This window comes from Artemia franciscana, chromosome 1 (assembly GCF_032884065.1).
Source record: "Artemia franciscana chromosome 1, ASM3288406v1, whole genome shotgun sequence".
NCBI lineage: Eukaryota > Metazoa > Arthropoda > Branchiopoda > Anostraca > Artemiidae > Artemia > Artemia franciscana.
This window is the reverse complement of record NC_088863.1, coordinates 13,289,465-13,316,438: the sequence shown is the minus strand read 5'-3', so window position 1 is coordinate 13,316,438 and position 26,974 is coordinate 13,289,465. Positions and strand designations below refer to the sequence as shown.

At 33.3% G+C, this 26,974-nt stretch overlaps 2 protein-coding genes and 1 long non-coding RNA gene across 13 annotated transcripts in view; 1 reads left to right on the top strand and 2 right to left on the bottom strand.

Annotated features, from left to right (window-relative positions):
- The window catches only part of LOC136025962 (uncharacterized), a 66,699-nt gene extending 49,900 nt beyond the window's left edge, over positions 1–16,799 (bottom strand). The window contains exons 1-3 of one of the 3 annotated variants that reach the window (XM_065702089.1): positions 16,658–16,799; positions 7,078–7,376; positions 2,922–3,191 (exon numbers count right to left, since the gene is read on the bottom strand). In XM_065702089.1, the coding sequence (XP_065558161.1) occupies positions 2,922–3,191; positions 7,078–7,359 (552 nt within the window). In that variant the 5' untranslated portion in view covers positions 7,360–7,376; positions 16,658–16,799. Of the gene's footprint in view, positions 1–556; positions 914–2,921; positions 3,192–7,077; positions 7,377–16,568 lie in introns of those variants that run through there. The other 2 variants (XM_065702085.1, XM_065702098.1) reach the window with 2 other exon arrangements.
- Positions 909–18,904, top strand: LOC136025977 (uncharacterized). Its single transcript, XR_010617188.1, has 3 exons — positions 909–1,524; positions 2,387–2,486; positions 17,802–18,904. It is a non-coding gene; the product is annotated as an uncharacterized LOC136025977 (long non-coding RNA).
- Positions 18,905–22,363: 3,459 nt separating this feature from the next.
- Positions 22,364–26,974, bottom strand: part of LOC136025923 (6-phosphofructo-2-kinase/fructose-2,6-bisphosphatase-like) — a 127,176-nt gene continuing 122,565 nt past the window's right edge. For 8 of the 9 annotated variants that reach the window (XM_065702020.1, XM_065702030.1, XM_065702053.1 and 5 more), the window contains one exon: positions 22,364–25,305. In XM_065702020.1, the coding sequence (XP_065558092.1) occupies positions 25,216–25,305 (90 nt within the window). In that variant the 3' untranslated portion in view covers positions 22,364–25,215. The remainder of the gene's footprint in view (positions 25,306–26,974) is intronic. The other variant, XM_065702012.1, reaches the window with a different exon arrangement.

Genomic DNA, 26,974 nt, shown 5'->3' with positions numbered 1-26,974 from the left:
CCTATGCCTACGAATGAGCCCATAATGAGCAACTATATCGGATTAAAAGTACTTTATTAGAAACAAAGTATTGATTTTCTTTTTTTAACTAATTGACCACGATTAAATAATAATAATGATAAAATAAACAATAATAATAATATTCATAAAATGATGACATTAGTAACAATAATATGAATAAAGATAAAATGACCATAAAAATAATCACCAACAAAAAAAAAGACATTTCTCTTTCTAGTTTTCTCATTCTTCCTTAGGTAAAATCACTAATTACAGACTACGAAACAAATAATTGAAGAAAAAACGGGTTTAATTTTTTTATAATAAAGCAGTGACAACAAAATAAAATAAAAACTACACTTTAACTAACAAAAAATAAAAATACTCCGAATATTTCGGCCCCACCTCCGGGAGCCTTTCTCAACGGGGGAAAAAAAACAAAAAAGGAGAAAATTACAACAATTTAAGACTATTTTTAAGACATTATAAAAATACCACGACAACTAAACCAAACTAAAAATATAAACAATCAAATATAAAAGAAACAAGAACTCACATTTTAAAACAAACACTCCCGCACTTGACTGTAACTTCAGAAAAAAACTGCAATAATTGTTTCTATTGGCACTTTCCTCTGCCACAATCGCTGTATAAATGGGGATCTATCAAAAATGAAAAATATAAATACTTGTAACAATACGAAAAAGAGGTCACCCAACCCCCAAATCCAATCAAAATCTTACAGGTTAATGAAACACAATTATGAATTATAAATTGAATGGATTTTTTCATTTGCTATTTTAGCTGCCGTCCGTTGACTTCTTACAGCATTGACCATGCTTTGACCTCCGTTCGCAAGGTTATTACTTGTTTCAGGACAATTATGCAAATCAATACTCATTGAAGTTTTTGACTGGTCTTTAATTAAAAGACAAAATAAAAAACCTGATACTTTTGAATCCGCTATAGCTGGTCACGTGTATAATTTTCCTCATCATAGTATTTTATTTGATCAGACAAAAATTATTGATAAGTCTGTAGGACTTTTACAAAGTTTCAGAGAAATTATAGAAATAAAAAAGATTATCTATGGGGGTATTAGTATAAATAGAGATGAGGGGGAATTTAAAATAAATTCAATTTATAATAGTTTAATTAAAGACCAGTCAAAAACTTCAATGAGTATTGATTTGCATAATTGTCCTGAAACAAGTAATAACCTTGCGAACGGAGGTCAAAGCATGGTCAATGCTGTAAGAAGTCAACGGACGGCAGCTAAAATAGCAAATGAAAAAATCCATTCAATTTACAATTCATAATTGTGTTTCATTAACCTGTAAGATTTTGATTGGGCTTGGGGGTTGGGTGACCTCTTTTTTCGTATTGTTACAAGTATTTATATTTTTCATTTTTGATAGATCCCCATTTATACAGCGATTGTGGCAGAGGAAAGTGCCAATAGAAATAATTATTGCAGTTTATTTCTAAAGTTACAGTCAAGTGCGGGAGTGTTTGTTTTAAAATGTGAGTTCTTGTTTCTTTTATATTTGATTGTTTATATTTTTAATTTGGTTTAGTTGTCGTGGTATTTTTATAACGTCTTATAAATAGTCTTAAATTGTTGTAATCTTCTCCTTTTTGTTTTTTGTTTTTTTCGTTGAGAAAGGCTCCCGGAGGTGGGGCCGAAATATTCGGAGTATTTTTATTTTTTGTTAGTTAAAGTGTAGTTTTTATTTTGTTGTCACTGCTTTATTATAAGAAAATTAAACCCGTTTTTTCTTCAATTATTTGTTTCGTAAATGGAAAAGCAGTGTGGTCTAAGAAATTATTTAATTACAGACTAGAAAACAAAATCAAAAAACTATTATAAGAATAACTTGAAAGTAGTTTTTTTTTGTTGGTCAGTTCTTGGAAGATATATATATATATATATATATATATATATATATATATATATATATATATATATATATATATATATATATATATATATATATATATATATATATATATATATATATATATATATATATATATATATATATATATATATAAACTTCACTAAAATGTGAAAATTAAAACTAAAGGATTTTTAAAAAAACTTTTTAGAACAGCCCTAGCATCCTTACTTCAACGAAGTTCAACCAGGACTGATAAATAAACGTGAGATGATAAATTCATTCAAACTAAACAGAACAAAATAATTAAATAAAAGTTTTCACAGCTAATCCTTCTTTTTGGCAGCTTGCTGCAAAGACATTTTTGTAACTGGTTCAATACTATTATAAATTGGTGTATTAAAATATTTTGTTAGATATTTTTTAATTACTCTTATTTTTAACATACTCAAATTTAATTAAGATTAAAAAAGACACTCATATTCCAGGCGTCTCTGCAGCCAAATTGGCCGAAAATTTAAAAAGCGTTTTGAAAAAAAAAACTGCCGAAGTGAAAAAGAACCGCCGTTTCAAGCTGATTCAGATATGGTAACTATGATTTCGATTAATTTTAATTGTAAAAGTTCATTACAAAACAAACTTATGGAAATTCCGAAAAATAGCAAGATCAATATCTAGCAGTGTCTAGTTTACTTGAAGCTGAAATTTTGGAAAGAAAATTATTAGTAAGGATGGGAAATACTAGACATGGAAGCAAATACTATCTTAAGTATACAGAAAAAAAATAAAGGGGGGGTGTGTATTTTTAGATTTATATTTCAGAGGCATTGCATAAATAGAAGAGTTCGGTTGAAATCCTTAATGTCTAATCTTTCCAAATTCTTACCATTTTTTTCTATAAATCGAGGAAGGGAGGGGTCTTCAGGCTGGAAATGGAAAAACCCCTATAATCTCAACTTTCTCATTAAAATGACATTTCATCTTCCTGATGTTCCTTTAATAAGAAAAGAACTTAAGAAATACCTGAAGAATAGTTTCAAAATTGTAAGTCAATCCATTCCACAATGTGAACTCTCCGCTAGATGCCCCAGTGATCAAACGACGCCCCTCCGGAGTCCAAGAAAGACAAAAGATGGGACATCGCATTTTGTTAGTGGCTACTTTTGTATATCGGGTTGTGACTGTATTGACAGCATTATCTGGGTATGCAGATGGTGGGTAGATATCAGGGTAATAAGTGACATCTGGCTGCAGTGCTCTTCTGTCCCGATAATCACGCTGCCAAATGCGATCCTAAGAAAATTTGAAAATGCATTTGGAATATGCATATTTGACAGTACATATGCATTTAAAAAAGCATAATTTGAAACAAAAACTTGAGATTATGAGAACGTTAAAGTGATATTAAAACTAGAAATTATCAGACATTGATGGCTAAGCCCGTCACAAAAACCGAACACAGCTAATCAAATGCAGGAAAAGTCATCATGTGGATTATCTTGTGCTTTTATTGTAATTGTTCTTGACGAAATAATGATATAGTGTATTTTTATTGGTAATGGCAGTTAGTCCAACCATGACTATGAAGAACATCAAACCTCAAGGAAGAACATCCACTGCATGTCAAAAGACACGATTCAGTGCATTTCTGCCGACCGTTTACTACTTCAAGAAATGCCGTATCCAGGGGAAGGTTAGGGATTTCTACTCCCTACACACTGAAATATTTGTCCGACACGTAAATACGTAACAAAAATCCCCATCAACAAACTTTTGATGCGTTTTTTAGGTTGAATTTTATAAACCACCCGAAAAAAATACCCCCCCCCCCTCAAACCAAAATCCTGGATACGGCCCTGACTTGAGGGACAAACAAAAAAGGGTCTTAGATGTGGTACTTTTCAAACACAAACGCCTTTCGTTAGATACAATGGAACGTTCAATAGAAACTTTAGGTTCAACAAGTATTTTGGGAAATTTATTTTGTTTCTTGAATTTTATACATTTGTTTTTCTTTTTAGGAGTAAAATATAAAATTTACCTTTCAATCTTCAGCATTTTTCCTGCTTTAATTTCTAAAAATCTGCTGTAGGTAAGGGCGTATCCAAAATTTTCGTTTCGGGGGATTTTTGTTCGGAGGGGGGAGATAAAAAAATACATAAAAATGGCATGGATTTAATGGCATGGGCAGTAGTGACTAATTGTAGTTCTGTAATCAACAACTACTATTACAGTGATTCTTACTGCTCTGGTACAAATGTTGTAACTTTATTTTTCAATTTTTACCTACTAGCATCGTTTCTTTGGCCAATAGGGGGAGCAGATAATTTTTTACAAACTCATGACAAAAATGGGTTTTACTATTGCTGTAAGAGTTCGTTTATTTACTGTCGTAGTGTTGACTTCTTTAACAATCAAGAATTTTGCTAAGAGTAGCTCATAGTGCGCATGACTTAGTCTTTATATAGATCTCAATTTAATTCGATTGATTGAATTTTCCTTAGTTACATTTGGTATTATTATAATTATCATTAATATTAAGATTACTAACAGTAAAACATTAACAATGTTTAATATAGAACCGTATATTAAATGTAGCTAATTTAACATATTATTATTAAATTAAATTAATATCTTAATAATGTTAATATAAGTATTAGCATTAATTAATTAAAATTAAACTTAATTAAATTTTAAATTATCCTTATTCCATGAATAGCTACCGTAGTAATGATTTCTGATTCCATAGATTTTTGAATTAAAATCAAGTTGATGGAATCTGATGAAAAAGTTAGGAGCCATGGCTAATTGAAGGAGAAGTCTAATTGGAGGAGAAGTCTAATTGGAGGAGATAGTCTGAATGAGAGGCAAAGCTGACAAACCTTTTTTCAAAATTGCTTGTTTTACATTAAACAAGATTAACTCTTTACTTAAACCAGTAGCTAAGTAGTCTTGTAGAGAATGAGATTAATTTTACATAAATTTTAATTAATCGCAAATGTATTGAAAGAGAAGCCCATGTCAAGATAAGAAGTAATAGCGTAGAAAAAAGAAAAAAAAATAATAAATAATAATAAAAATATAAATAAATAACATTAATGAAAAAAACATTAAACAAGATTAACTCTTTACTTAAACCAGTGGCAAAGGAGTCTTGTAAAGAACGAGATTAATTTTACATAAATTTTAATTAATCGCAAATGTATTGAAAGAGAAGCCCATGTCAAGATAAGAAGCAACGGCGTAGGAAAAAGAAGAAAAAATAATAATAAATAATAATAAAAATATAAATAAATAATAATAATGAAAAAACATTAAACAAGATTAACTCTTTGCTTAAACCAGTAGCTAAGTAGTCTTGTAGAGAATGAGATTAATTTTACATAAATTTTAATTAATCGCAAATGTATTGAAAGAGAAGCCCATGTCAAGATAAGAAGCAATAGCGTAGGAAAAAGAAGAAAAAATAATAAATAATAATAAGAATATAAATAAATAACATTAATGAAAAAAACATCAAACAAGATTAACTCTTTACTTAAACCAGTAGCTAAGGAGTCTTGTAGAGAATGAAAGAGATTAATTTTACATAAATTTTAGTGAATCACACATATATTGAAAGAGAAGCTCATATTAAGATAAGAAGCAATAGCGTAGGAAAAAGAAGAAAAAATAATAATAAATAATAAAAATATAAATGTAAAAATGATAATAGTAATAAAAAAATAAATATTAAACAAGATTAAATCTTTTCTTAAACCAGTAGCCAAGGAGTCTTAAAGAGAATGAAAGAGATTAATTTTACATAAATGTTAATTAATCACAAATATATTGAAAGAGAAGCTCATATTAAGATAAGAAGCAACGGCGTAGGAAAAAGAAGAAAAGTAATAATAAATAATAAAAATATAAACATAAAAATAATAACAACAATAAAAAAAATAAATATTAAACAAGATTAAATCTCTACTTAAACCAGTAGCCAAGAAGTCTTGAAGAGAATGAAAGACATTAATTTTACATAAATGTTAATTAATCACAAATATATTGAAAGAGAAGCTCATGTTAAGATAAGAAACAATAGCATAGGAAAAGAAGAAAAAAATAATAAAAATATAAATATAAGATTAATAATAATAACAAAGAAAACATTAAACAAGATTCAATCTTCACTTAAACCAATTGCTAAGGAGCCTTGAAGAGAATGAAAGAGATTAATGTTACATAAATTTTAATTAATCTCAAACATATTGAATGAGAAGCTCATGTTAAGATAAGAAGCAATAGCGTAGGAAAAAGAAAAAAATAATAAAAATATAAACATAAAAATAATAATAATAAAAAATCAACCTTAAACAAGATCTCAAATATATTGAGAGAGAAGTTCATGTTAAGATAAGAAGCAATAGCGTAGGAAAAAGAAGAAAAAATAATGATAAATAATGAAAATATAAATATAAGATTAATAATAATTATAAAAAATAAACATTAAACAAGATTAAATCTTTACTTAAACCAGAAGCTAAGGATTCTTGAAGAGGATGAAAGAAATTAATTTTACATAAATTTTAATTAATCTCAAGTATATTGAAAGAGAAGCTCATGAAAGAGAAGCTCAGCATAGGAAAAAGAAGAGAAAACAATAAATGAACAACAAAATCAAATAGCCAAGAAAAACGAGGGTAATGTCAGCCAGTGGAACAAAATGAAGCGAAAATAAGAGATATTTTGACAAAGCCTCCTCCAAGCCTTATTCAGAGCTAATAAAAAAAAAATCAACCTTTTGAAATATATTGAATATTAAAAAGATTGATTTTACAAGTATTGCAACCGACAATTATACTTATATTAAGATATAAGAATTAATCTTATATTAAGATGAAGCTTTAGAATACACTGCAGCAACCGGATGTCTTATTGAATGCTAAAAACAGCAGAGGTTAATTGCAATAGGAACTATTGAAGGTGGGTTAGTTTAACTCAGTTTCGCCACTCAAAACTTTCACCTCTAGGGGAACATCTGATCTAAGACTTGACTGAGGTACTTATCAGGAAAAATCACTTGGTAAATGAAGGAAATAAAGAAGAGAAAGAAGAAATAATTTTAAATAACGGCCTAAACACATTAAATATTAAAGAGATTGCTCTTACAGTCATTAGAATAAACAAATCCACTTACATTAAGATAACGGACCACTGATGAATTATAATCCACTGTCTTTCGCATCATCGACTTCCTCAGTTTCTTTCCTTCATAATCTACTTCCATACCAATCATCATAGGTTTAAATGGCCTATAGAAAGATGTAGGCTGTTGTGGAGTTCGTTGAAAATGTCCAGGGGGCATAACCCCTGGTTGAAACTGTGCCACTGGTCTTAGGCCTGCATTTGGTAGAAATCCAGGAACTCGAGGAATTCCAGCTGGTATATGAACAGGGGGCAAACCCTGTATTTGCGCCATTGCTTTAAATCTGTATGCTAAAATCAAGAAGATTGTTAATAAAATTGGACTACAGAGAGCAAAAAATGGTTACTGCAAACAATAGACTCGAAGTACGTTAACACTAGGGTGCATAAGGTTAAAACCCCCGAAGAGGAACGAAATACCTATGTTCCTGGGATGGAAGGGGGTTGAATTCCTTAAAAGTGTAATTTTAGGACCTGTTAAAAACGTGACGTAATCTTATTAGGAAATGCAACTTTTAATTTGTTCCAGTAGGGGGGAGGGCTGATGCTTGAGAAAAAAAGGTTCGGCCTGAGGCTCAAAGGCAACTGTGGTGGTTCCGAGACTCAAGGGCAAGGATTGCCCCCTCTTCAATACCCTGCTCTTCGCGCTGAAATCTTTGGCACTTTTTTCAAATTATGCTTCCTATTCTAATTAAACGGCCACTGTTTCAGGAGTTGTTCTTAAAAATTGGGACAAACAGTCATACTTTAGAGGACACAGCAAGGTATTGAGGAGGAGGGCAGCCCCTTCATATACAAAATAGTTTCTACGCGTTTTGAGTTTGATGTTGCTCCTTACTTTTAATTGCTAAAAAAATTGTTTTTATTTAGTTCCTGATCATTTGTCAAATAATGCTGGTAAATCTGCTCCCCTACATAAAAAATTCCCTCCCCACACGCGAAAATTCTCCGTGAAAAGTTCCTCCCTCGTTAAATACACCATCCCCCAGCAGAAAATTCTATCCATATGATTCTAAACCACTGAAAATTCTCCCCTCCTTAAAATTTCTTGTGGACGACACAGCCCGAAAATTCTCCACGGCATACTTGCATTTCTAATCGTGTTTCCGATCACTCTGGAAATCCCCACATCTGTGGAATTTCTTCCCAAAATCCAAATCCGCCAAAAATTTCTCTTGGAGAAATCCCACAGAAGTATCCAAATGCAAAATTGACTTGGCAAAGAGAAAGCAAGACAAATAAAAATAATTTCGTACAGGAATTCGTTGAATCACCCCAGTGTAGATTTTCCCCTTAAAAGTTCACATCTGGAAATTTCTTCCGTGGATACCTACCCCAAACACAAAATCCCCCCGAAAAAACTCTGTATACTTCCCAATAACAAATACTATATGTCAACATTGGGAAAATTTGAAAACTTGCAGCCCTTTCCCTGTGGTTGTAGGGGAGGGGGGTATCTTACCCTTAAAGAAATAGTTATTAGATCTTTCAGTTGAAAGATCCAGTCTTTTTGGTCACTTAAAAAGGGCACTAAAACTTTTAATTTCTAGTTTAAAGAAGGGTGAAATTTTAATATCTTAATTTTTTTTTGTCACTTCTGGGCGAAAAACCAATTTGATGAAATGACACTTTTGAATAATGACTAGTGAATGATTTCTTCATTCTGACAATTTAAATTAAATTAAAAAAAAAAAAAGTTATTTCAACCAAAAGTAAAGAGCAACATTACAACACAAAACGAAGAGATAATATTCCATACAAGAAAGGGTTACCCCCTCCTCAATACCTTGCTCTTCATGCTAGTCTTTAGCAATTTTGAAAAGCTTCCTATTCTAATTGAACGGCTCTGGTTTTTCAGGAGATGTTCTTAAAAATTGGGACAAATAGTAAAAATTTAGCGTAAAGAGCAAGGTAAAAACACATCTGTGATCTTTCTTCTGATAAAAACTGCAAAATATCTCATTTTGTATATAGGAGCTAGAAACTTCTACAATAAAGTTTTCTGATACGCTGAAACTGATGGTGTGATTTTCATCAAGATTCCTTGACTTTTAGGGGGTGTTTCACCCTTTTTTCAAAAATCGGGCAAATTTTCTAAGGTTCCTCACTTTTGATAAGCAACACTAAACTTGACTGAGTCTTGTATATTTGGAACCATCATAGTAAGCCGATTCTTTTTAAGATTTCTTTATACTTTTATCCTGTTTTTGTTTATTGAGCCAGAAATTTGAATTTGGCCCTCTGGGACTTGTGATACCAATTTTTTAAAATAAATATCCTATCTATCTAATATGTGTAGTTTTTTATGATTGATGTGGCTCTTCATTTTAATTTCTGTTCAGATTGTATCTAATTTATCTATTGATTGTAATTTCAATTTATTCTAAGTTTGAATTATTATGACTTTGTGCCTGATTGCCTTAGGTTTTAATATGGCTCTTTCATTTTCTTCAAAGAACTTCCTTTTTTTTAATTACATTTTTTGATTTTTCTTTTTTTTAACACAGTTTTACTTTAGCTCATGTTAGAAATATTTGTTACTTTTAAGTATTTCTGCTACAAATATTTGGTCATCAGAAGTTATGTAAAATAGATTGTATTAACAGCTTTACAGCAGAATTTTTTGTAGATGGAAAGGGGGTTATTACTCATATTAATTTAAAGCATGTGCGACTTTTAGTCTTGTATAGGGCTAAAGCCCTCCTGACCTTCATCTCATAGACACCCTTGAATATACAGACACCTTTAAAAAAGAGAAAAAAGGTAAAGGATGTGGCACTAGACCCTTTACGGTCAGAACCAACGGTGCTGATCTCCGTCTCAAGGCCCATCAGCCAGGAAGTGCAATGGGGGGATGATGGCTTGTGCTTAACTAATAGTATTCTCAAGTGCTAAAGCCCTCCTGACCTTCCTCTCATAGACAGCCTTGAATATATACTCATCTTTAGAACCTGTGTAACTATTAGTCTTCTATAGGGCTAAAGCCATCCTAATCTTCATCTCATAGCCACCTTTGAATACATATACATCTTTAATCCACACTTTTATTAAAAGAATTCCTTTACATTATTTTTTATTACAACTATTTGCTTCCCTAAGTATATGCATGTCACTGTCATTTATTAAAAATAATTTTGTTATGCTAGCTTTGTAAACTATACTCTTCTTTCAAGAAATATTGCCCTTGTTTGGACCTTCTTAGTCCAATCTATTGGCCCCTGAAGGTTTCATACCAATCAGAAAATAACAATGTTTGGCCCATTTTACAGTTCTGTAAAAAGAAAACGAATCCATTTTTCTTCAGAAAATTTTTCTCCTTGTAGGTTTGTTTGGTCCAATAGGAGAAAAAGCAAATTTGGGCCAATTCAGGACAACATCAATCAATATAATAAATTTTTCTGCAGGTTTTGTCTTCACTGAGGTTCCTTTTTCGCATCCTGTAGGCTCTGTAAGTTTTACACAAGCTGAGAAACGAAACTTGTTGGCACAGTTTCAGGTATTGCAAACAAATATAAAAATACAGCCTGTCTTCACGATATATTTGAGGAGTGGTTGACAAGTTTAAACCTGTTTTAATCCTGGGAAACATTAAATATGTCCATAATTTCAGTTGAGTCTGGTTTTCTTCTACTCTGGATTTTGGACATAGATTATCTGCTTACGAGGGTCACTGTATATTATGTGATCAAAATATCCAGATTTTTTGTCATTGCTTTTGCATTGTCTAATAAAAAGACTTTTCAAAAACACCTAATAGCATACAGGCCCTTAGAAAAAAGCTTATAGTTCCAATTCACCCATAATTCAGGTCACCTGATCCTAATTACAGGCCCTGTAAATCAAAAGCTAATCAGAGATAAAAAAAAAATAATCAAATCCATTTTCAAAGGTCACAAACTAATATAGCCAAAATTAGTTTCAAATTTGTTCTCAGCATAGAGGTTGAGTGGCCAAGAAATCTATGAATCCTATTTTCAAGCCAATTGGAGACAAAATTTCCCTAATTTTAAAAAAAGGGAGGAAACACTCCCCAAAAAGTCAAGAGCCTTAATGAAAATAGCACCATCAGATTCAGTAAATCCAAGAACCATACTGTAGATGTTTCCAGCTCCCATCTGCAAAATGTGGAATTTTATATTTTTGCAAGAAGAAAGATCAGGGATACAAGTTTGTTGTTTATTGCTGTTTTTCCAGGAGTGATCCTATCAAACCAAAGGTCCTAGAATATTGGGAGAGGACTCATTTGAATTGAACCTAAAAGATTCAATGTCCTTTTTAAGTGACCAAAAAGGTTAGAGGGCAACTAGCCCCCCTCCCATGTCCTTTGTTGTGTTAAAAGGTCCAATAACTATACCTTGTGGATAATATGACCCCCACAATCCCAAGGGAATGGGCTGTAAGTTACAAAATTTGTCCATACTTTCCATACAGTATTTGTTATTGGGAAGTATACAGGCATTTTTCTGACTCGACTTAAGTACTATCCATCCTTGGAAGTTTTGGGGCATCTTCTTTCAACAACATCTTGAGATAACTCCTGTATGCACGTCTATCTTCTGGAAGGCGGAGAGGGTGCAGTAGGCCAAGCAACGTTAAGTTGTCCTTCCATCTCTTTGGGAGGGGGACGCCCTCTGGGTCAAGAACCATGTACCCAGCCCTTTAGAGGCTATCTTTGGGAGACAAGTGCTATCCATATGTTATATCTTTCCCAGTCATCTAAGCTGTTGTATTTTTATTCTATCAAGGATTGTTAGTTTGACCTTGAAATTACAGAGAAGGTTGATGTTGGAAAATCTACAATGATAAGTGATACCAGCTATACATCACAGTGACGTTGTCTTGAACCCAGCAAGATAATACTTATCATCTGTTTTTAGAGTCCCAGATTCACAGATATAAAGGGCAATAGGGGTGTTAAGCGAGTTAAATAGCCTCACTTTAAGCATTGTCGATAAGTTCCTGTTCCTTCAGATGGGCATCAGACTTTTAAAGTTGAAATTCGTAAGTGCAAGATGTTTATGTGAGAGGGCACTGGATGGGCAATCGGTTCCTGAAAGGAATACAGTTAGAAAGAGATGGGAGAGCTCCAGTGATTACATGCAGCCTTGTACAACTCCAGCTGATGTTGCAAAGCTTTTCTCCAGTTATAGGAGACTTCTCCAGTTATACAACAGCTCCTGAACTTTGCATAGACGTCCCTTATGAGGGAGACTAAATTAGGTGGAAATTCCGAAGTGAAGAAGAATGTGCCATAAGCCTTCTCTCCAAATGAGGTCCAAGCCCCGTTTTGAGTTTTTGAAGAGCTGGTTGATTTTTCCATTACCTGACAGGCTGTGAAGATCTGATCATCCACTGACCTATTTGGTTTAAAACTTACTTGGTATTCTAGAATGACTGCTGAGCTTATTGCTCAGATAAATTCCAGCATATTACTTTCTCTACAGCCCTTTTGAGTTGCTTGTATTGGTCTCTGCTTTCTCTGTCAAGCTTGTTGGTGATGTTGTGCTTTTGGTTGCAGAGATCAAGCACTCCTTCTTATTTTTCTGGACATCTAGTGTGAAGAGAGCAACTTCATAGATAATTCGTGTGGTGCTAGTTGCCAGGTTGTCAATGTCCCTCTCATGCAGAGGTAGTGGAGAGTTTGAAGTGAACTTCAATATCTTGTCAGATATACTGGCTAACTGGCTATGTAGGCTATTCAAGTTGCTTTGTCATTCAGGAGATCTACTCGAAATCTGGGGAGCTTCCTAGACAGCTTTGAGGTTGTTTTAAGCCTCATTCTGAAGTTAGACATTATAAGAGAGTGGTCACTATCAAAGTCACCATATTTTCAGGGGGGGTCAATGGGAGAATTTTCTGTGGGGAGGAAAGTTTCTGACAATGAACTTTCCATGGGAAATTTTACATTGTTAGAATTTGCTGAAATTCCTATGTTAAATTATTTTTATTTTTATCTTACTTTCTCTTTGCAAACTCAATTTTACACATAGAGACATTCTGAGGGAATTGTCTAGAAGAAATTTTCAGTGGTCCCATTTGAGGCAAGACTTATATGCGTTTTTGAAAGTCGCAGTTTTAACACTTGGCAGGAGCATTGACTCGAGAAGTGAACTGAAAGAAGTTTACCTTTTGCCAAACTAGCCACTTGCTTTTGTGGCTATTTTTCAGAAAATGTAGTTGTTAACATTATAATCATTTTTTTTAATTTCATAATTTAATAGTCTTTTATAAAACAGCAGCAGCTCTGAATACTGTCTTTGACTAATAGCAGGCAGTATACAGCCCAGGGTCACACAACTGCAATTTTACACACCCAAAACATAATTTTTAGTTAGATTTCACCTGTGTTTGCTGTAAGTGCAGGTGTCATGGCAGTCCAACAGTTTTCATTGACATATTCTTAATTATAGTTTTCAGTTTTGCTCATTTGTGGATGTTACCCTGAGCACACACAGTTGTGTTTTTTATGTCAAACTCCTCATGCAATGCATATATACCAAAAATACAAAAAAATTTATTTGTCAAAGAAAAAAAAGGCAGCACTATAACATAGAATTTAGTAAGAAACCATTGTTTTCTTCTTTTTTTTTTTGGGGGGGGGGGGGTAAATATGGTTTTCAAAAGTTCAGTTTAACTATTTAAAGAAGATGTAGTCATAAAAGATACACTTGCAGCAAAAACCAGACAATACCTGAGGGATAACAGTGTGTAAAAATGGTCATTTTTTACAAAAGCACAAAAGTGTAAACTTAAGGTTATTTGTGTGTTTTATTTAATTTTTTTACAATCAGGGGTTTCTATGAAGGATCAAAAATACCAAAACATACCAAATGAGCAAAGTTTTGTAAACAGCCTATGGCTATAATTAGATTTGAAAAGAACACTGAATTGAACTGAAAGAGCAGTGAGTTCACCACTGCCTAATCAGCTACTGGGTGTAACTTTTGCATTCTATATTTGTAAGAATTTTTGAGGGAGATTTTCTTGATAGAAATTTGCTCAGATTATTTATCAATTTTGCCTTACTGTAAATTACAAATGCCAGCAAATTTTGCTTAATTTCTTGATTTAATTGCCTTATTCTACAGAACAGCAGCAGCTCTGAATGCTTCTTATGAATCACATTATTTTTAAATTTTTTTAAATTTGAAATCAAGTTTTTTATAAATGAAAGTAAGGAGCAACATTAAAACTTGAAATGAACAAAAATTACTCCATATATGAAAAGGGCTTTTCCTCCTCAACACCCCGCTCTTTACGCTGTGGGCTGGCAATATGCAGCCCAGATTCACTCAGCTGCAACTTCACACAGCCCATTTTTTTTTTGTCAGATGTCATTTGTTTTTGCTGTAAGTTCCAATGTGTCATGTGTCTTGGAAGCTGCAATGTGTCATGGCAGTGCAACAACTTCACTGACACATTCCTGATCTGAGCTTCTACTTTTGCTCTTTACACTTTAACAGATATGCAGAATTGATCTTAAAGGAACAGTTCTACATTTTTGATGTATTTTCTAAGCATGAAGATTTTTGCAACAGAAAAAAACCACAATTGTTTGAGCTCAGGGCAAAGATACAAAAGCTTTAATTGCTGGCTGTGGTTTTCTTCTAGTGTCAAATCTCTCATGCAAAGTAGATATATTAAAACACAGAATTATTCATCTCAAATTAGTCCCTTTTATTTGTTGAAATACAAATAAAAAATAGAATTTAAAAACATTGGGATAAGTAAAAACATGGAATTTAGTAGAAAACCATTTTTCCATAGATGTGGTTTGCAGCAATTCAGTTGTATTATTTCAAAGAAGTTGTTACACAGACATCACAAATACACTTACAGGAAAAAACAGACAGTATCTTGGAAAATCTGTAAAATGGTCATTTATGTGCAAAAGAACAACTGCATGAGCTATATTTACTGGCCTTCTCATAGTTGTATTGTTCTCATTTACATAAAATTAAACTTGTATCTAAATCAAGAATAAACAAACCCATTATAACAAAGAAGAAGAACATCATCCTGAGATTCAACAGAACAGTGAAGAAAGGATAGGGTATACTCAGACAGCTAATCCCTACTTTAACAGCAAAATTAGGGTACTATAAAATCTCTATTAACACACCTAGAAAGTGGATTGTTTTGCCATTGGATTTGTCAAAATCTTATAGGCTAAAATTAGCCTAAATATAACTGACTATATACAATAATTCCAACTTGAAATGTGCTAATAGGAAACAGTAGAGCTTGGTCTTGGAAATACATTTAAAGCTTAAACTTCATCTTGGAAAATGTGGTCCAATCCTGAATGTAGATTTTAAAGTTTGAACAAAGCACCTAAATTAAAGACAGTCTTAATCTTGGTAAAATTCTAGTTTGGCTACTTTTTGCTATCTTGGAAAGGGGCTAGGTTGCAAAAATGAAACTTTCAGTAAAGAATCCAGGGCCAAAAAACATACTCTGGGAAGTATTGCCAAGCTTCCATGTTAACCCTCTTCCAACTGTTAAGTCTTAGAAATGTGTCTACTTCACAGGTCTATACCAATTGAAATTTTGACACAACAACATTTTACCTTAGTTTTAAGTTATCAGTTTCTTCTTCTCTGGTTTTAGTTCTGAAAATGCAATTCCTGTTGTTCTAAGTCATATCAGTGGTTTTTTTCCTAAAATTTAGGAAATGTATTTCCAGATCTTTGAAACCTCATAGATTGGGATGGAGCAAAGTAGTGAACCATCATGTAAAAAGTAAGGTAGCATAGTAGCAATGCTACTTGGCAGTTTGCCCAGCCTAGTGAAAATTGTTGGCAGATTGTTTGAAAATACTATTTTACATATAAAGATATTCAAAACATAAGTTGTGCTGCTTAAGTGTTGGCAGGTTTTTGAATTCTGTCAAATTCTGCTACTGGCAGCTTTGGAACTTTTTCATACCTAATTGTGAAACTGAAAAGTTTCCATGTAATTCATTTAAGCAGAAGATATATTTTGTGAGGTTTTACTTTCATAACACAAAGATTTTTAAAGCCATCAAAGGTCATTGCCCTCTAGAGACAGGAGTGGAGGAAGGTGCTTCAAAATATCTTCCTGGGACATACTTTAGTCTGTAGACTCATCCCTGAGAGTTTTATTTTTTCTAACCTACATTAGGTTAGATTACCTATTATAACATTAACCTCATCATTTATAACCTGGACCCTGCTGCTACTATTATGAAAAGATGGATAATGGTCAAGATTCAAATTCAGTATAGGCTATAGCCTACCAACTTTTCAAAAAGGAAAACTCACTCTATCCATGGGCTTTGCAGTGCAATAGCCTATTATAGCCTAAATCCATTCTTAGAAATGTATATTGGAAATTATAATGTTTATATCCATTCATAAGAACCAGTGCCTTGGGGGAGGGAAGGGGAACAAGCTCCTTTCTTTGGAAAAAAAGGCTGGTTTAGGCTCTGAAAACATTCCTGAAAGCTCTAGCCTAGCTTACCTAGCTCAGGTACTTTCCAAGACAACAGCAATCCCTTTATCCTTATTTTTACCAGAGCTTCAGATCTTCTAGACAACTAGGCAATTTACCAAGTATTGAGGACACAAGCACAGTATGCTATAAGGCCTATCAAACAATTTCCATCTGAGTAGGTATAGTCTTTTCTTCTGTAAGGATAAGACGATTAAATTGCCATCTTTCTTCGAAATTAAAAGCGTGCTCTACGTAGCACTAAAAAGGTCTGCAAAAGTAATTTAGCATACAACGTTGCGTTTAAGATTTTCGTAAGTGTAATATTTTCTAAGTTCGCATAACATTTTGGCCTTAATACGAAAGCTTGTATCCAAATTCATGTGATTTTTTTGCTTACTATTCTTACACCATTTTGAATATTTAAGCTTCGTAACACACGTTCTTAGATAACTTATTTCACTGGACTCTATGGGCCGTACCATCTTTGCCAAACTAATTTTATAAGGCAACCTGGTTTTCCTATCGGACTAGATGGTAGTAACTTTTCTAATATTATTTTTACTTGTATAATATGTTGACCACTGCAAATACGCATGTTAAGAGAACAGTTCTTACTTTAGAAAATGCAGAATAATCATAGCTAACACATTTTGCTCCAAGCTCTTATCTCTAAAATTTGAAATATTGTCACCAATGCTTTAAAAATGCTCAAACACAAGACAGTTGGAGTCAAGATATAAATTATTTTTCATAATACCTCAAGTAAAAGGCAAAAGGACTAATACATTTCAACCTTAACTTCTTACCATGGAAAGAAAGATGATGCCTTAACTCTCCATAAACAAATAAAGAGGGAAATACGTCTTACTGCTTCTTGTTATGGTAAGAATAAATTAAAATGCTTAAACAGAGCAAACCTCAGCAATGGCTTAAGAAAGTGAAAGAAACAGGGGGTCGCTTATGCAAGAACCTAGATTTTCTTCTGGATGAACCGCCTGAACAGGCAGCCAATGAGCATAATAATCACTTAGCTAGTATTGTGCAAACATTCCCCCCTCTCTCGGAAAATCATCTAATCCCTGAAACATCAAAAGACGAAATCCCAGAAATTTCAGCAAAGTAAATAATAGAAAAAATACATAAACTGAAAAAACTAGTGTTTGTCCCATTGATATCCCAATTGATCTAATAAAACTATTCCCTGAAAAACTATCAACCCCCCTCCCTTGCTAGTAATTTTAATGATATGAGTAATTTCAGATGTTGTGCTGAAAGCTGGGCTACATTACTCCAATCCAAAAGAAGGAAGGCCTGAATGATTTTACTGAAGTACGACCAATCACCTTGACCTTAGTTTCCTCAAAAATATACGAAAGTTTCTTAGCTAATTGGTTAATGGCAGATATTCTTGAACTTATTGATTTACAACAGTTTGGAAACATTAGGGAGACATCTACTTCACACTATCTTGTTAGTCTTATTGATACCATTCTTAAAAACCTTGAAAACCCTGATACTTGCTTGAATCTTTTATTAATTGATTTCCAGAAAGCGTTTGACCTAATGGAACAAAATATTCTTGTAAATAAACTACTGACTGAGTTTCAAGTGAGACACTTTTTAGTTAAAATTGTTGCCTCGTTTTTAACAAATCTTTCTCAAGTGAGTAAATATAATTTTTTTTATTCAAATCCCCTTCCTATCTTTTGTGGAGTCCACCAAGGAACCCTGATGGCTCCCATTTTATTCCTTATAATGGTTAATAGCCTAATGACTGACACATAGAGCGATGGAAGTATGTGGACGACCTGTCTGCACTTCAGGTTTGTCGATGAAATTTTAAAAGCTCGACTATGACATTACTTGACAATGTCCCACAGGAGGCTTCTTTGTCGAAGATGAAAGTTAGCACTAATAAATCGTCAGTTATGACAGTTAATTTTTTAAAATCACCCCCTTCCTCCAAAAATCTTAATGTCACATGCATTAAACTACTTGGGGTAACAATTATTGCTGGCTTGAATTAAGATGCCCTTCTAAGACTTTTGTTAAACTTTTCTTGCCCCCTTAAGGATCTTCTCTAACTTTATTGTTCTTTTATTCGGCCAATACTGGAGTTTGCTTTCGGTCTTTCTTTAGAGCATATTTATAAGATTGAAAATGTCCAAAAAAGAGCACTTAGAATCATAAATGGCGAAGGGAAGGTTCCATATCATCATCTACTTGGCAAGTTGAAACTCACCATGTTGGCCAAGAGAAGGAACCTCCTATGCCTTCATTTCGGTACCAAGACCCTGTCTGTTCCTCGATTGATTTACAACATCCCCGAACCCTATCTTCCTGCCCGTAAAAGACCGTCCCGAAATAAAATTTTATAAAATCCCAAAAAGTTCCCAAACTGACTTCCATCCCTGCTAAACGTAAAAGGTATCGGAAGAGTTTTATTGAGTTATATAATAGCCAGGAAAATTAGTCATTATTTTAGTGTTATCTATTTATGTTTATGTTTTTATGTTTTTCTTTTTGACTTTTTATCTAAGCTTTGACTCATCATATTTTGTATGTACTTTCATTAATTATATTGTTATCTATTTATTTTTGACTTTTTAACTAACCATTGGATCTTTTTTTTATGTATTTTGTACAATAAATTATGTTTGACGTGAACTTCAAGTTCTTCCTATGATATATATATATATATATATATATATATATATATATATATATATATATATATATATATATATATATATATATATATATATATACATATATATATACTAGTGCCTTTTTAACGTAAAATTGAAATTTGGCAACCATGCTGTGATAGAAAATTTTTAAATAAATTCTATTCCATTAAGTATGAAAGAGCTATAGACGTGCGGTCCATTTAAGCAGTAGAAATTTCATGTAAATGTCTAATGGTAGCCGGTAATTGAAATACTTCCAATTACATATTAGCAACATTCTTTGCGCTCATAAGCGCTTCTAAAAAAGGACTCTATAAATAAGTGTAAAGGTAGAGAATAATAAAAAAAAATGATGATTACGGTGTTGGATTTTACTGTCCCTATCAGCGGTGCGGATCTCCGTTTCATGCCCTTCATATATGAAGTACAAGGGAGGTAGGGAGCTAGCCATCCTGTGCTTTTGCACATCCTTCGTGTTTACATTCCCCAGACTTCTCTGGGTACACACTTAGAGCTGGGTCAACACTGGCTGAACTTACAGTCATCCAACTGACCCCCCTTTCAAACCAAATCACCAGCAGCATCAAGACTCAAACCCCTGTCCTCAAGGACAAAGGATTACAAGGCTAGCATGCTAACCAGTAGTTTGCTCATATGTGGAATAGTGTCTGTTCGTTTAAGCTTTAACAATGTTCATGAATTTCCTTCAAAGAAACTTGTTTTTTTTTTTCATTACGAGTGAAAACAGGACTGCTTCGAAAATGTAAGAAATAGAACAGCAAAGCTGTAGTGATTTCAGTTGAAAAAAGTTTGTAAGAATAGGAAGCTAAGTCTAACTAAGATTAAAATAATAGATCCATAAGGTTCTTAAGTACGAGAACTTTGAAACCCTCACAAAATATATGATCAGACATATAAAATTTTGCTGAAGGTTGGAAGGAAATCCTTAAAGTATGGAAGAAAATATGCTTAGTCGTAGAGGCGGATTTTCCAACATGAAGCTTCAATCCCTCCCCCATCTATTTATATATACTCCCTCCAAATTATTATAAGAAGAGCAAAATATCGATAATTCTAATCAGTGGCATAATTTTATTAAAATCCTGGGGGGGGGGGCAAAGTTGGAGCCAATTTTTCCATATCAAGTGAAAATGACTGTAAAAAATGAAAAATGAAAGGTAGATATACTAAAAAAAAACTGACCCATTTCTGTGGATGCTTGAATTGTGCAGGCTTATCTTAGTTTTGACAAGATTTTTGAGAAACAAAATTTCAGCTGGAAGGGGGGGGGGTAAACTGAGATCTGGAAGGGGCCCCCTTGCCACATAGCAAATTACGCACCTGGTTCTAATATTAATTTTCATAAAGATTATATTAATGTGAAAAATTTTACCAAGTGATACTTGTAATTCTAGATATAGTAATTAAGGGTTCTTTATGTGATGATAGAGATGCGTGTCCCTGTAGCCAAATACAAGACTGTGTCTAAACCACAGCTTAGATACCAATACAGTTATGAAAACTCCTATCTTGACCATGAGAAGCTTTTGGTACAGAGCTCTGAACTTGGCGCCTCCTCCAAGCCTGCGCTCCGACGCGTAGATCGTACTACAACACCATAGGCGGGAACACCAGCTCTGAACTATTGGTATCTAAGCTGTGAATTGCTCCAACTTTTAGATTCAGATCACAGCTTAGATTCAAATCAAATCGGCTGTCTCAATTTAAAAGCTGTCTAATCGCAAAATGAATCTACATATGTTGCAATTTTTAGGTGCGTTCTAATTGGCTAGCTTTGCTCAGTCATTTTTCGTAACCTGATTTGAAATTTTTTTTAATGATCTTTATCATTTCATTATTATTGTAGCAATATAAAGGTTTCCTCTTGCAAAAGCAAAAAGCCATATCAACCTTATAGTTGTTTTGTTAAACAAATTTAGACTCAAAACCCCTTTTGGCCTTTCTGGAATACCTTATAGGAATCATTTCATTTTTTATCAACATCCTACATGTCTGATCCTGCCTGAAGATACGCTAAATATTTTTCAGAGGAACTATCTAAGGACAGTTTTAGGTACCCGTACCCTTTTTAGGGATTTGAACATGAGCATTATCATATGCTAGATAAACTTAAATATACTGAACGTGACATTGACCAAAAATTTCTAAAATGTCATCATTATGTTGTATACTAGCAACTTTTAAATGAGACACCAATAAGACAAACAAACGTAGCGTGTACTTAGTTGTGAGTGTCAGAGTAGATTTTTTTTTTGTCCACTTAAACTCCTTCCCCCAAAAAAATTCTTGAAAATTTCAAATCGACTTTGACTGTCCGTATATCAAACAATGAGCTGTGCGAGAATTTAGTTTGATCCTGATCTCTAGGTCTAAAATAAAAACGTATAAGGTGGTTAAACCCTATTTTGTGGATAATAAGATTGACAAAAATCATGCTTTTTGGCCATGTATGAGGAACCAAACGGATGGATGTTGTTTTCAAAATGTGATGGAAAGAGGTGCTAAGGCAAAATATAAATAAAATTGGAGCTCCCTACGATTAGTAGAGCTTTGAGTAGAATAGGTGAGTAGGATCTTGTGCTGCTACGTTGGCCTCTGGCGAATTGGTGTTAGAATGGATGGTAGTGGTAGTAGTGGAGTTCGATTCCTCTCCAATCAATTTCTGGCTAAATTTAGGCTATAGTTCTTTCACTGACACCAAACCTTTACTTACGAATAAACATTTGAATGATTGTGTCACGGAGGCATTCCACTACTAAGAACTTCTTAAATTATTTCTGTTTCTCTGAGTTTTGATAAAAACTGACGATATTTTAGGCAAAAGCATACAAGCCTCGACCTAATTGTTAAACGCAGGGATGGAAGTAAGGGGATAAATATATTCGTCTATCGCTTTGAACTTGCTGAAAAATTCTAAATTTATGATAAAAAAGCGTCCATTTTTGTCCCCCGACCGGACCAATTTTTTTAAGTCAAATTAAGTTATCCCATTCTGAAAAGAAAAAAAAAATCAGTAAATGTATTGACCATCACCCTACTAACGTTTCTAAGACCATCATATCGACCTATATCGACCATAACCCTACTGAGGTTTCTAAAAAAAAATTCACATTAAAACTAATTTACTTTTATTCATAAAGATAAAACCACAGCCTTAAAAAACTATGAACTGCTGAGATTCAGTCAAGAATAGGCCTATTTAAAACAATAGGTAATAAAAATTCTTAATTTAACTTTTCAGAAAAGTGGTGTCATAAATTGCCGTTCTACAAAATTATAGACCCGAGGCGCCAATACACATAATCATTGGAGATGAATTGTATTACAGTGGGACATCGTCCAAACTTTTTTTAAGAGGGCGAGGGGTCAATGTTTTGGAACAAACTTGAAAGAAATTTCAAAATTCATCTTCCGTGACTACTCAGCCAAAAAGATTTATTGACTTCAGGATTTCTCAATTCAATTTGAAGGGCTATCAGTGAAGACCCAACGACGGGTTGTGCTGATGGAGAATAAGGAAAGAGTTCTCCAGTACCTGGGGAAAATACATAAAGGCATGTTCATGTATGCAGGCTTAGTATTTTTGCAATTGGCTTATATACTATTTCTGATGAGAACCCTGGAGATACTGCTAATCAAGGTCGTATCCATACGGAGGAGGTACGGATTTTTAACCCCACCCCCTCCGGAATGCTTTTTTCTGAGGAAAAGAAAATTATTTTTCATCCACCCAAATTATGAAGCGTTCTGTAAAGTTCTTTTTTGACCCCTCCTCCCCTCCCGAACAAGGCTTGGACACGCTATTGATGCTACCATATGTATAACGCCCCTAATCTTAACAGCACCAACTTTGCGTATATAAAATTAAATCTCAGCTCTAATCTTCTACAATAAACTAATTTTACATGGAACTACTTTACTAGGAATCTTAGAAGGTACGTTACTATAAATAAGAAAATTCACCAATCTCAAAAGTTGGAAATTGCTTTACTATAAAATTGGCTTTCCGAGTTCAAAACTTGCCTACAATCTGCTTACACCAATGTTTTGACTGCGAATGGCCGAAATACGAAGCTAAATTTAAAAAGTTTTGGCAAATTTTGGTCTAAACAAAAACAGAATAAAAAGTTGGATTGCAACACTGCTAAATAGTTTCGCATCCCATTTTTTCATCCACATGCTGAATCAAAAATAAAGACCGGTATAAGTTGTGTGCTATTTCTCGGATCAACGGAATATATATCCCCACTCAATAAACACATTTTAGAAGACACACTTTACTATACCACAATGTACATTACGCTAAATCCTTGTCACGGAAAAGGGTCATATCTACCTTTTTCACATTTGAAATAATTACTAAAAATCGATTATCAATCTTTTCTCAAAGAGGTTTAATGCCGAGGGAGTTTCAGGAGGTTGACTTAAAGATGATTAATTTATAGGATAATATGGATTATGATAACCAAAGTGTGACCGAAGGTACAAGGTTCTGCAAATCCTCCCTGAGAACATTGGCGGATCCAAGGGACAATTTTTTTTGTGTCTTATTCCTTGTTTATTTCTTCTTTTTTATTCATTTTTTTTTAGAATAAATTTGTCAATTTGGTCAACTATTGGCAATTTTGTCATATCCCCCCCCCACGATGTGCTTATTGGCGCCCTTGTCACATTGGGCCTCCTCTGAGATTTTGCTCTATATCTGCCTCAGCTGAGAACAGTATAACAAACGAATTTTGACAATCATCTAAAAAATTTGAAGATCACGTATGATCTCTAGGCACAAGTGACTATATGGCACGAGTGGATTATGGACCGGTTGATTAGCTTGAGATTATCAAGCGCAATAAAACATCTTTGACCACAAGATTTTAAGCAATTTCTATCTTAAAATATTTTAAATGATTATACCAGAGCATTTACCAACACACCCCAGGATGCCACGTCAAGTAAACTTTAGTTGAAATGGTCTTCCATTTGCATTTTTTGAAGTTATACCGAACGGTATTACTCAACAAAATCCCGCGATTAGTTTAAGAAGATATTGCCTAACGGTATAATCCATATTTTCGTTTAAACCTAGGAAATACCTGTACACGTTACGTGAAATTGTCAACCAATTGTAGGGATGACCCCCCCCCCCCATGAAAAAACAAAACGTTATCCTTTCTGCATCTTTTTGTAAATGTTGTTTTATTATGGACAACTTGTCAAAAACATAAAATGTCGCATTATCAGTCAGATAATAGTTTTCAAAATTCAGATGGTTCTACGATCAAATTAAAATCGAATTTATCATGCCTGTTTCTTCACAGAAATATATCTAAAAATCGTAGAATAAAATACTAAATGATAAACAGACTAAAATTCCGAGTCCTAATTGGACAGATATAAATATACTAAATCAGAACTAAATTTTTCGATAAAAAAAACTGAGGCTAATAGTTCCAAATAAATAAGGCATAATTCTTGAAGTCAATTTTTAGAGAAGAATGTCAGTGAAGTCATTGATTAATTTAAAAACCAATCCAATTATCAAAACATTTTTTTAATGTATTAAAATTTTCCTTTAGCAGTTAAAGTAGGGACACCAATTAAGGAGGGGGAGGGAGAGGTAGAGGGACAATCATCCCTTCTAAATTTTGAAGATCGTCTTTTTGGCATTTTCATTAAAAAAAAACCCGACCCATAGATTTCGAAGATCTTCATTTGCATCTTTAAAATAGAAAAAACTTGGCCCCCTCCCCTATATTTCTTTAACTATAGCCCATGATTAAAAGAAGAATAAACATAATTTACCTTTATTTGGATTGCTTTTATATAAATAGACATCCACGAGATCTTTATTTGGATTCTTTTAAGCCTCAATTTTTCCCTTATTACACCACTAAAACATATGAGCACAAAAAAATGATATGTAAAAAAAAAGAAAAAAGGACAATCGTTTTCTAATATTTAGATAATCACCGGCTGGCTATCAATTCAACCTCTCCGTCAGTTTCTGACATGTCAGACGGCTTGCCACGGAATTTGTCATCAAGAAAGCCAGGAACCTACAAAACAAATTAACTAATCACTATAAGAACGACAATCAACAGCCACATTTAATATGATAATTACTTTTACACCTAAATACAAAGTCTATATTACAGGGCCGGATACAGAATTAATGTTGGACTGGTGGTGTGGATCTATAGAAATTTGGGTTCCATATTCGTATTTTTGGCCCCTCTGCGTCATGTAATAAATCAAACTAAAAACGAAAAGAAATTGCAATTAATGAATCAATGAAACTATAATAAGGACAGAAAATACAATGAATGATCATATAAGTGAATAAAAAATGAATAATATCCCTGTAAAAAAAAAAAAAAAAATCGAAAAAAAATCGAATGCCTGAGTGGTAGAGTTGCTGCATATGACAATTAATTCCACGACATAAATATTGTAGATATTTGAGACTAATTTATATTCGGGAAGGAAAAGTAGTGTCATATATTTTCTCTGACCGAGGTGGGAGGGACGAAAATTGACCTACTGACCAAAGTTTTTGTTGTTTTTACCAATAGTTTTACAGACCGATATTGCGATTTCTGTACAAATCTGTAGAAGTTTTCAAAAAGAAAAAATAGAGGACAACGCGCTGCGACTTTTCTGGAAAGAAACAAATAAATCAAACACATTTGGGGGTAGAGTATATACGTTCCCCATATGAAATACCTTTGGCCAGGGGTACTATTTTTATGACAACTTATGGAGTGTATACACTTTTCGCTTCAACTATTTGGAGGACTTCCTACCAATGATGGAAATTCGAGGACATTTAAGGTGGTGGGATGAATTTTTAATATGAAGGGAAGGGGGATAAATTTGTCTTTTCAATGAAAATACCAAATAAGATATTTTCAATAAAGTCCTCAAAAAACGAAATTTTCAAAATCTAGGGTGGTCTAGGGGTAAACGAAAAATAAACGAAGTTTGAATTCTGGAGGCATAATATAGAACTGTTTCTTATACTGCGAATTCTGAAGGCGAATTACAATCAGAGGGGGGGGGACTTTGACTGCCCCAAAGGATGTTGCAAATTATTTATGTGAATATTTTTCTAATGAGGGAGCGAAACTTTACGATGATGCTCGGAAAAGAATTAAGCGGCTTCCCAAAATAGTTCATTCGGAAGTTCCAGCAGAAAATCAGTTGTGTTTTAATGCTTGTACTATAAATGAAGTGAGTAAAATTATCAGTAGAATGCAATCAAGTTCAAGGGGTGTTGACGGGATTTCTCTTAAGATTGCTAAATCAGTTAAATCAGTTATAACGCCAGTTGTATGTAATTTGATTAATAAATCTATGGAAAAAGGAATTTTCCCGGAAGTTTTGAAGGTCGCTAAAATAATACCATTGCACAAAGGAGGTAAGAGAGACGAACCTTCAAACAGAAGACCCATTTCTATCCACCCTTTTTTTTTCAAAAATATATGAAAAGGTGATTGGATCCAGGCTAACTGATTACATTGCAATAATAAAATTCTTATAAATACTCAATTTGGTTTTAGAAAAAATAATTCCACAGAAATGGCAATTATTGAACTTGTTGACTGGGTAAATACGTCGTTTGAAGCGGGTCTCATTCCACCTGCTTTATTCCTGGACTTGAAGGCTTTTGACACGATTGACCATAAACAGTTATTACTTGAGCTGGAAAAAATCGGTGTGACCGGG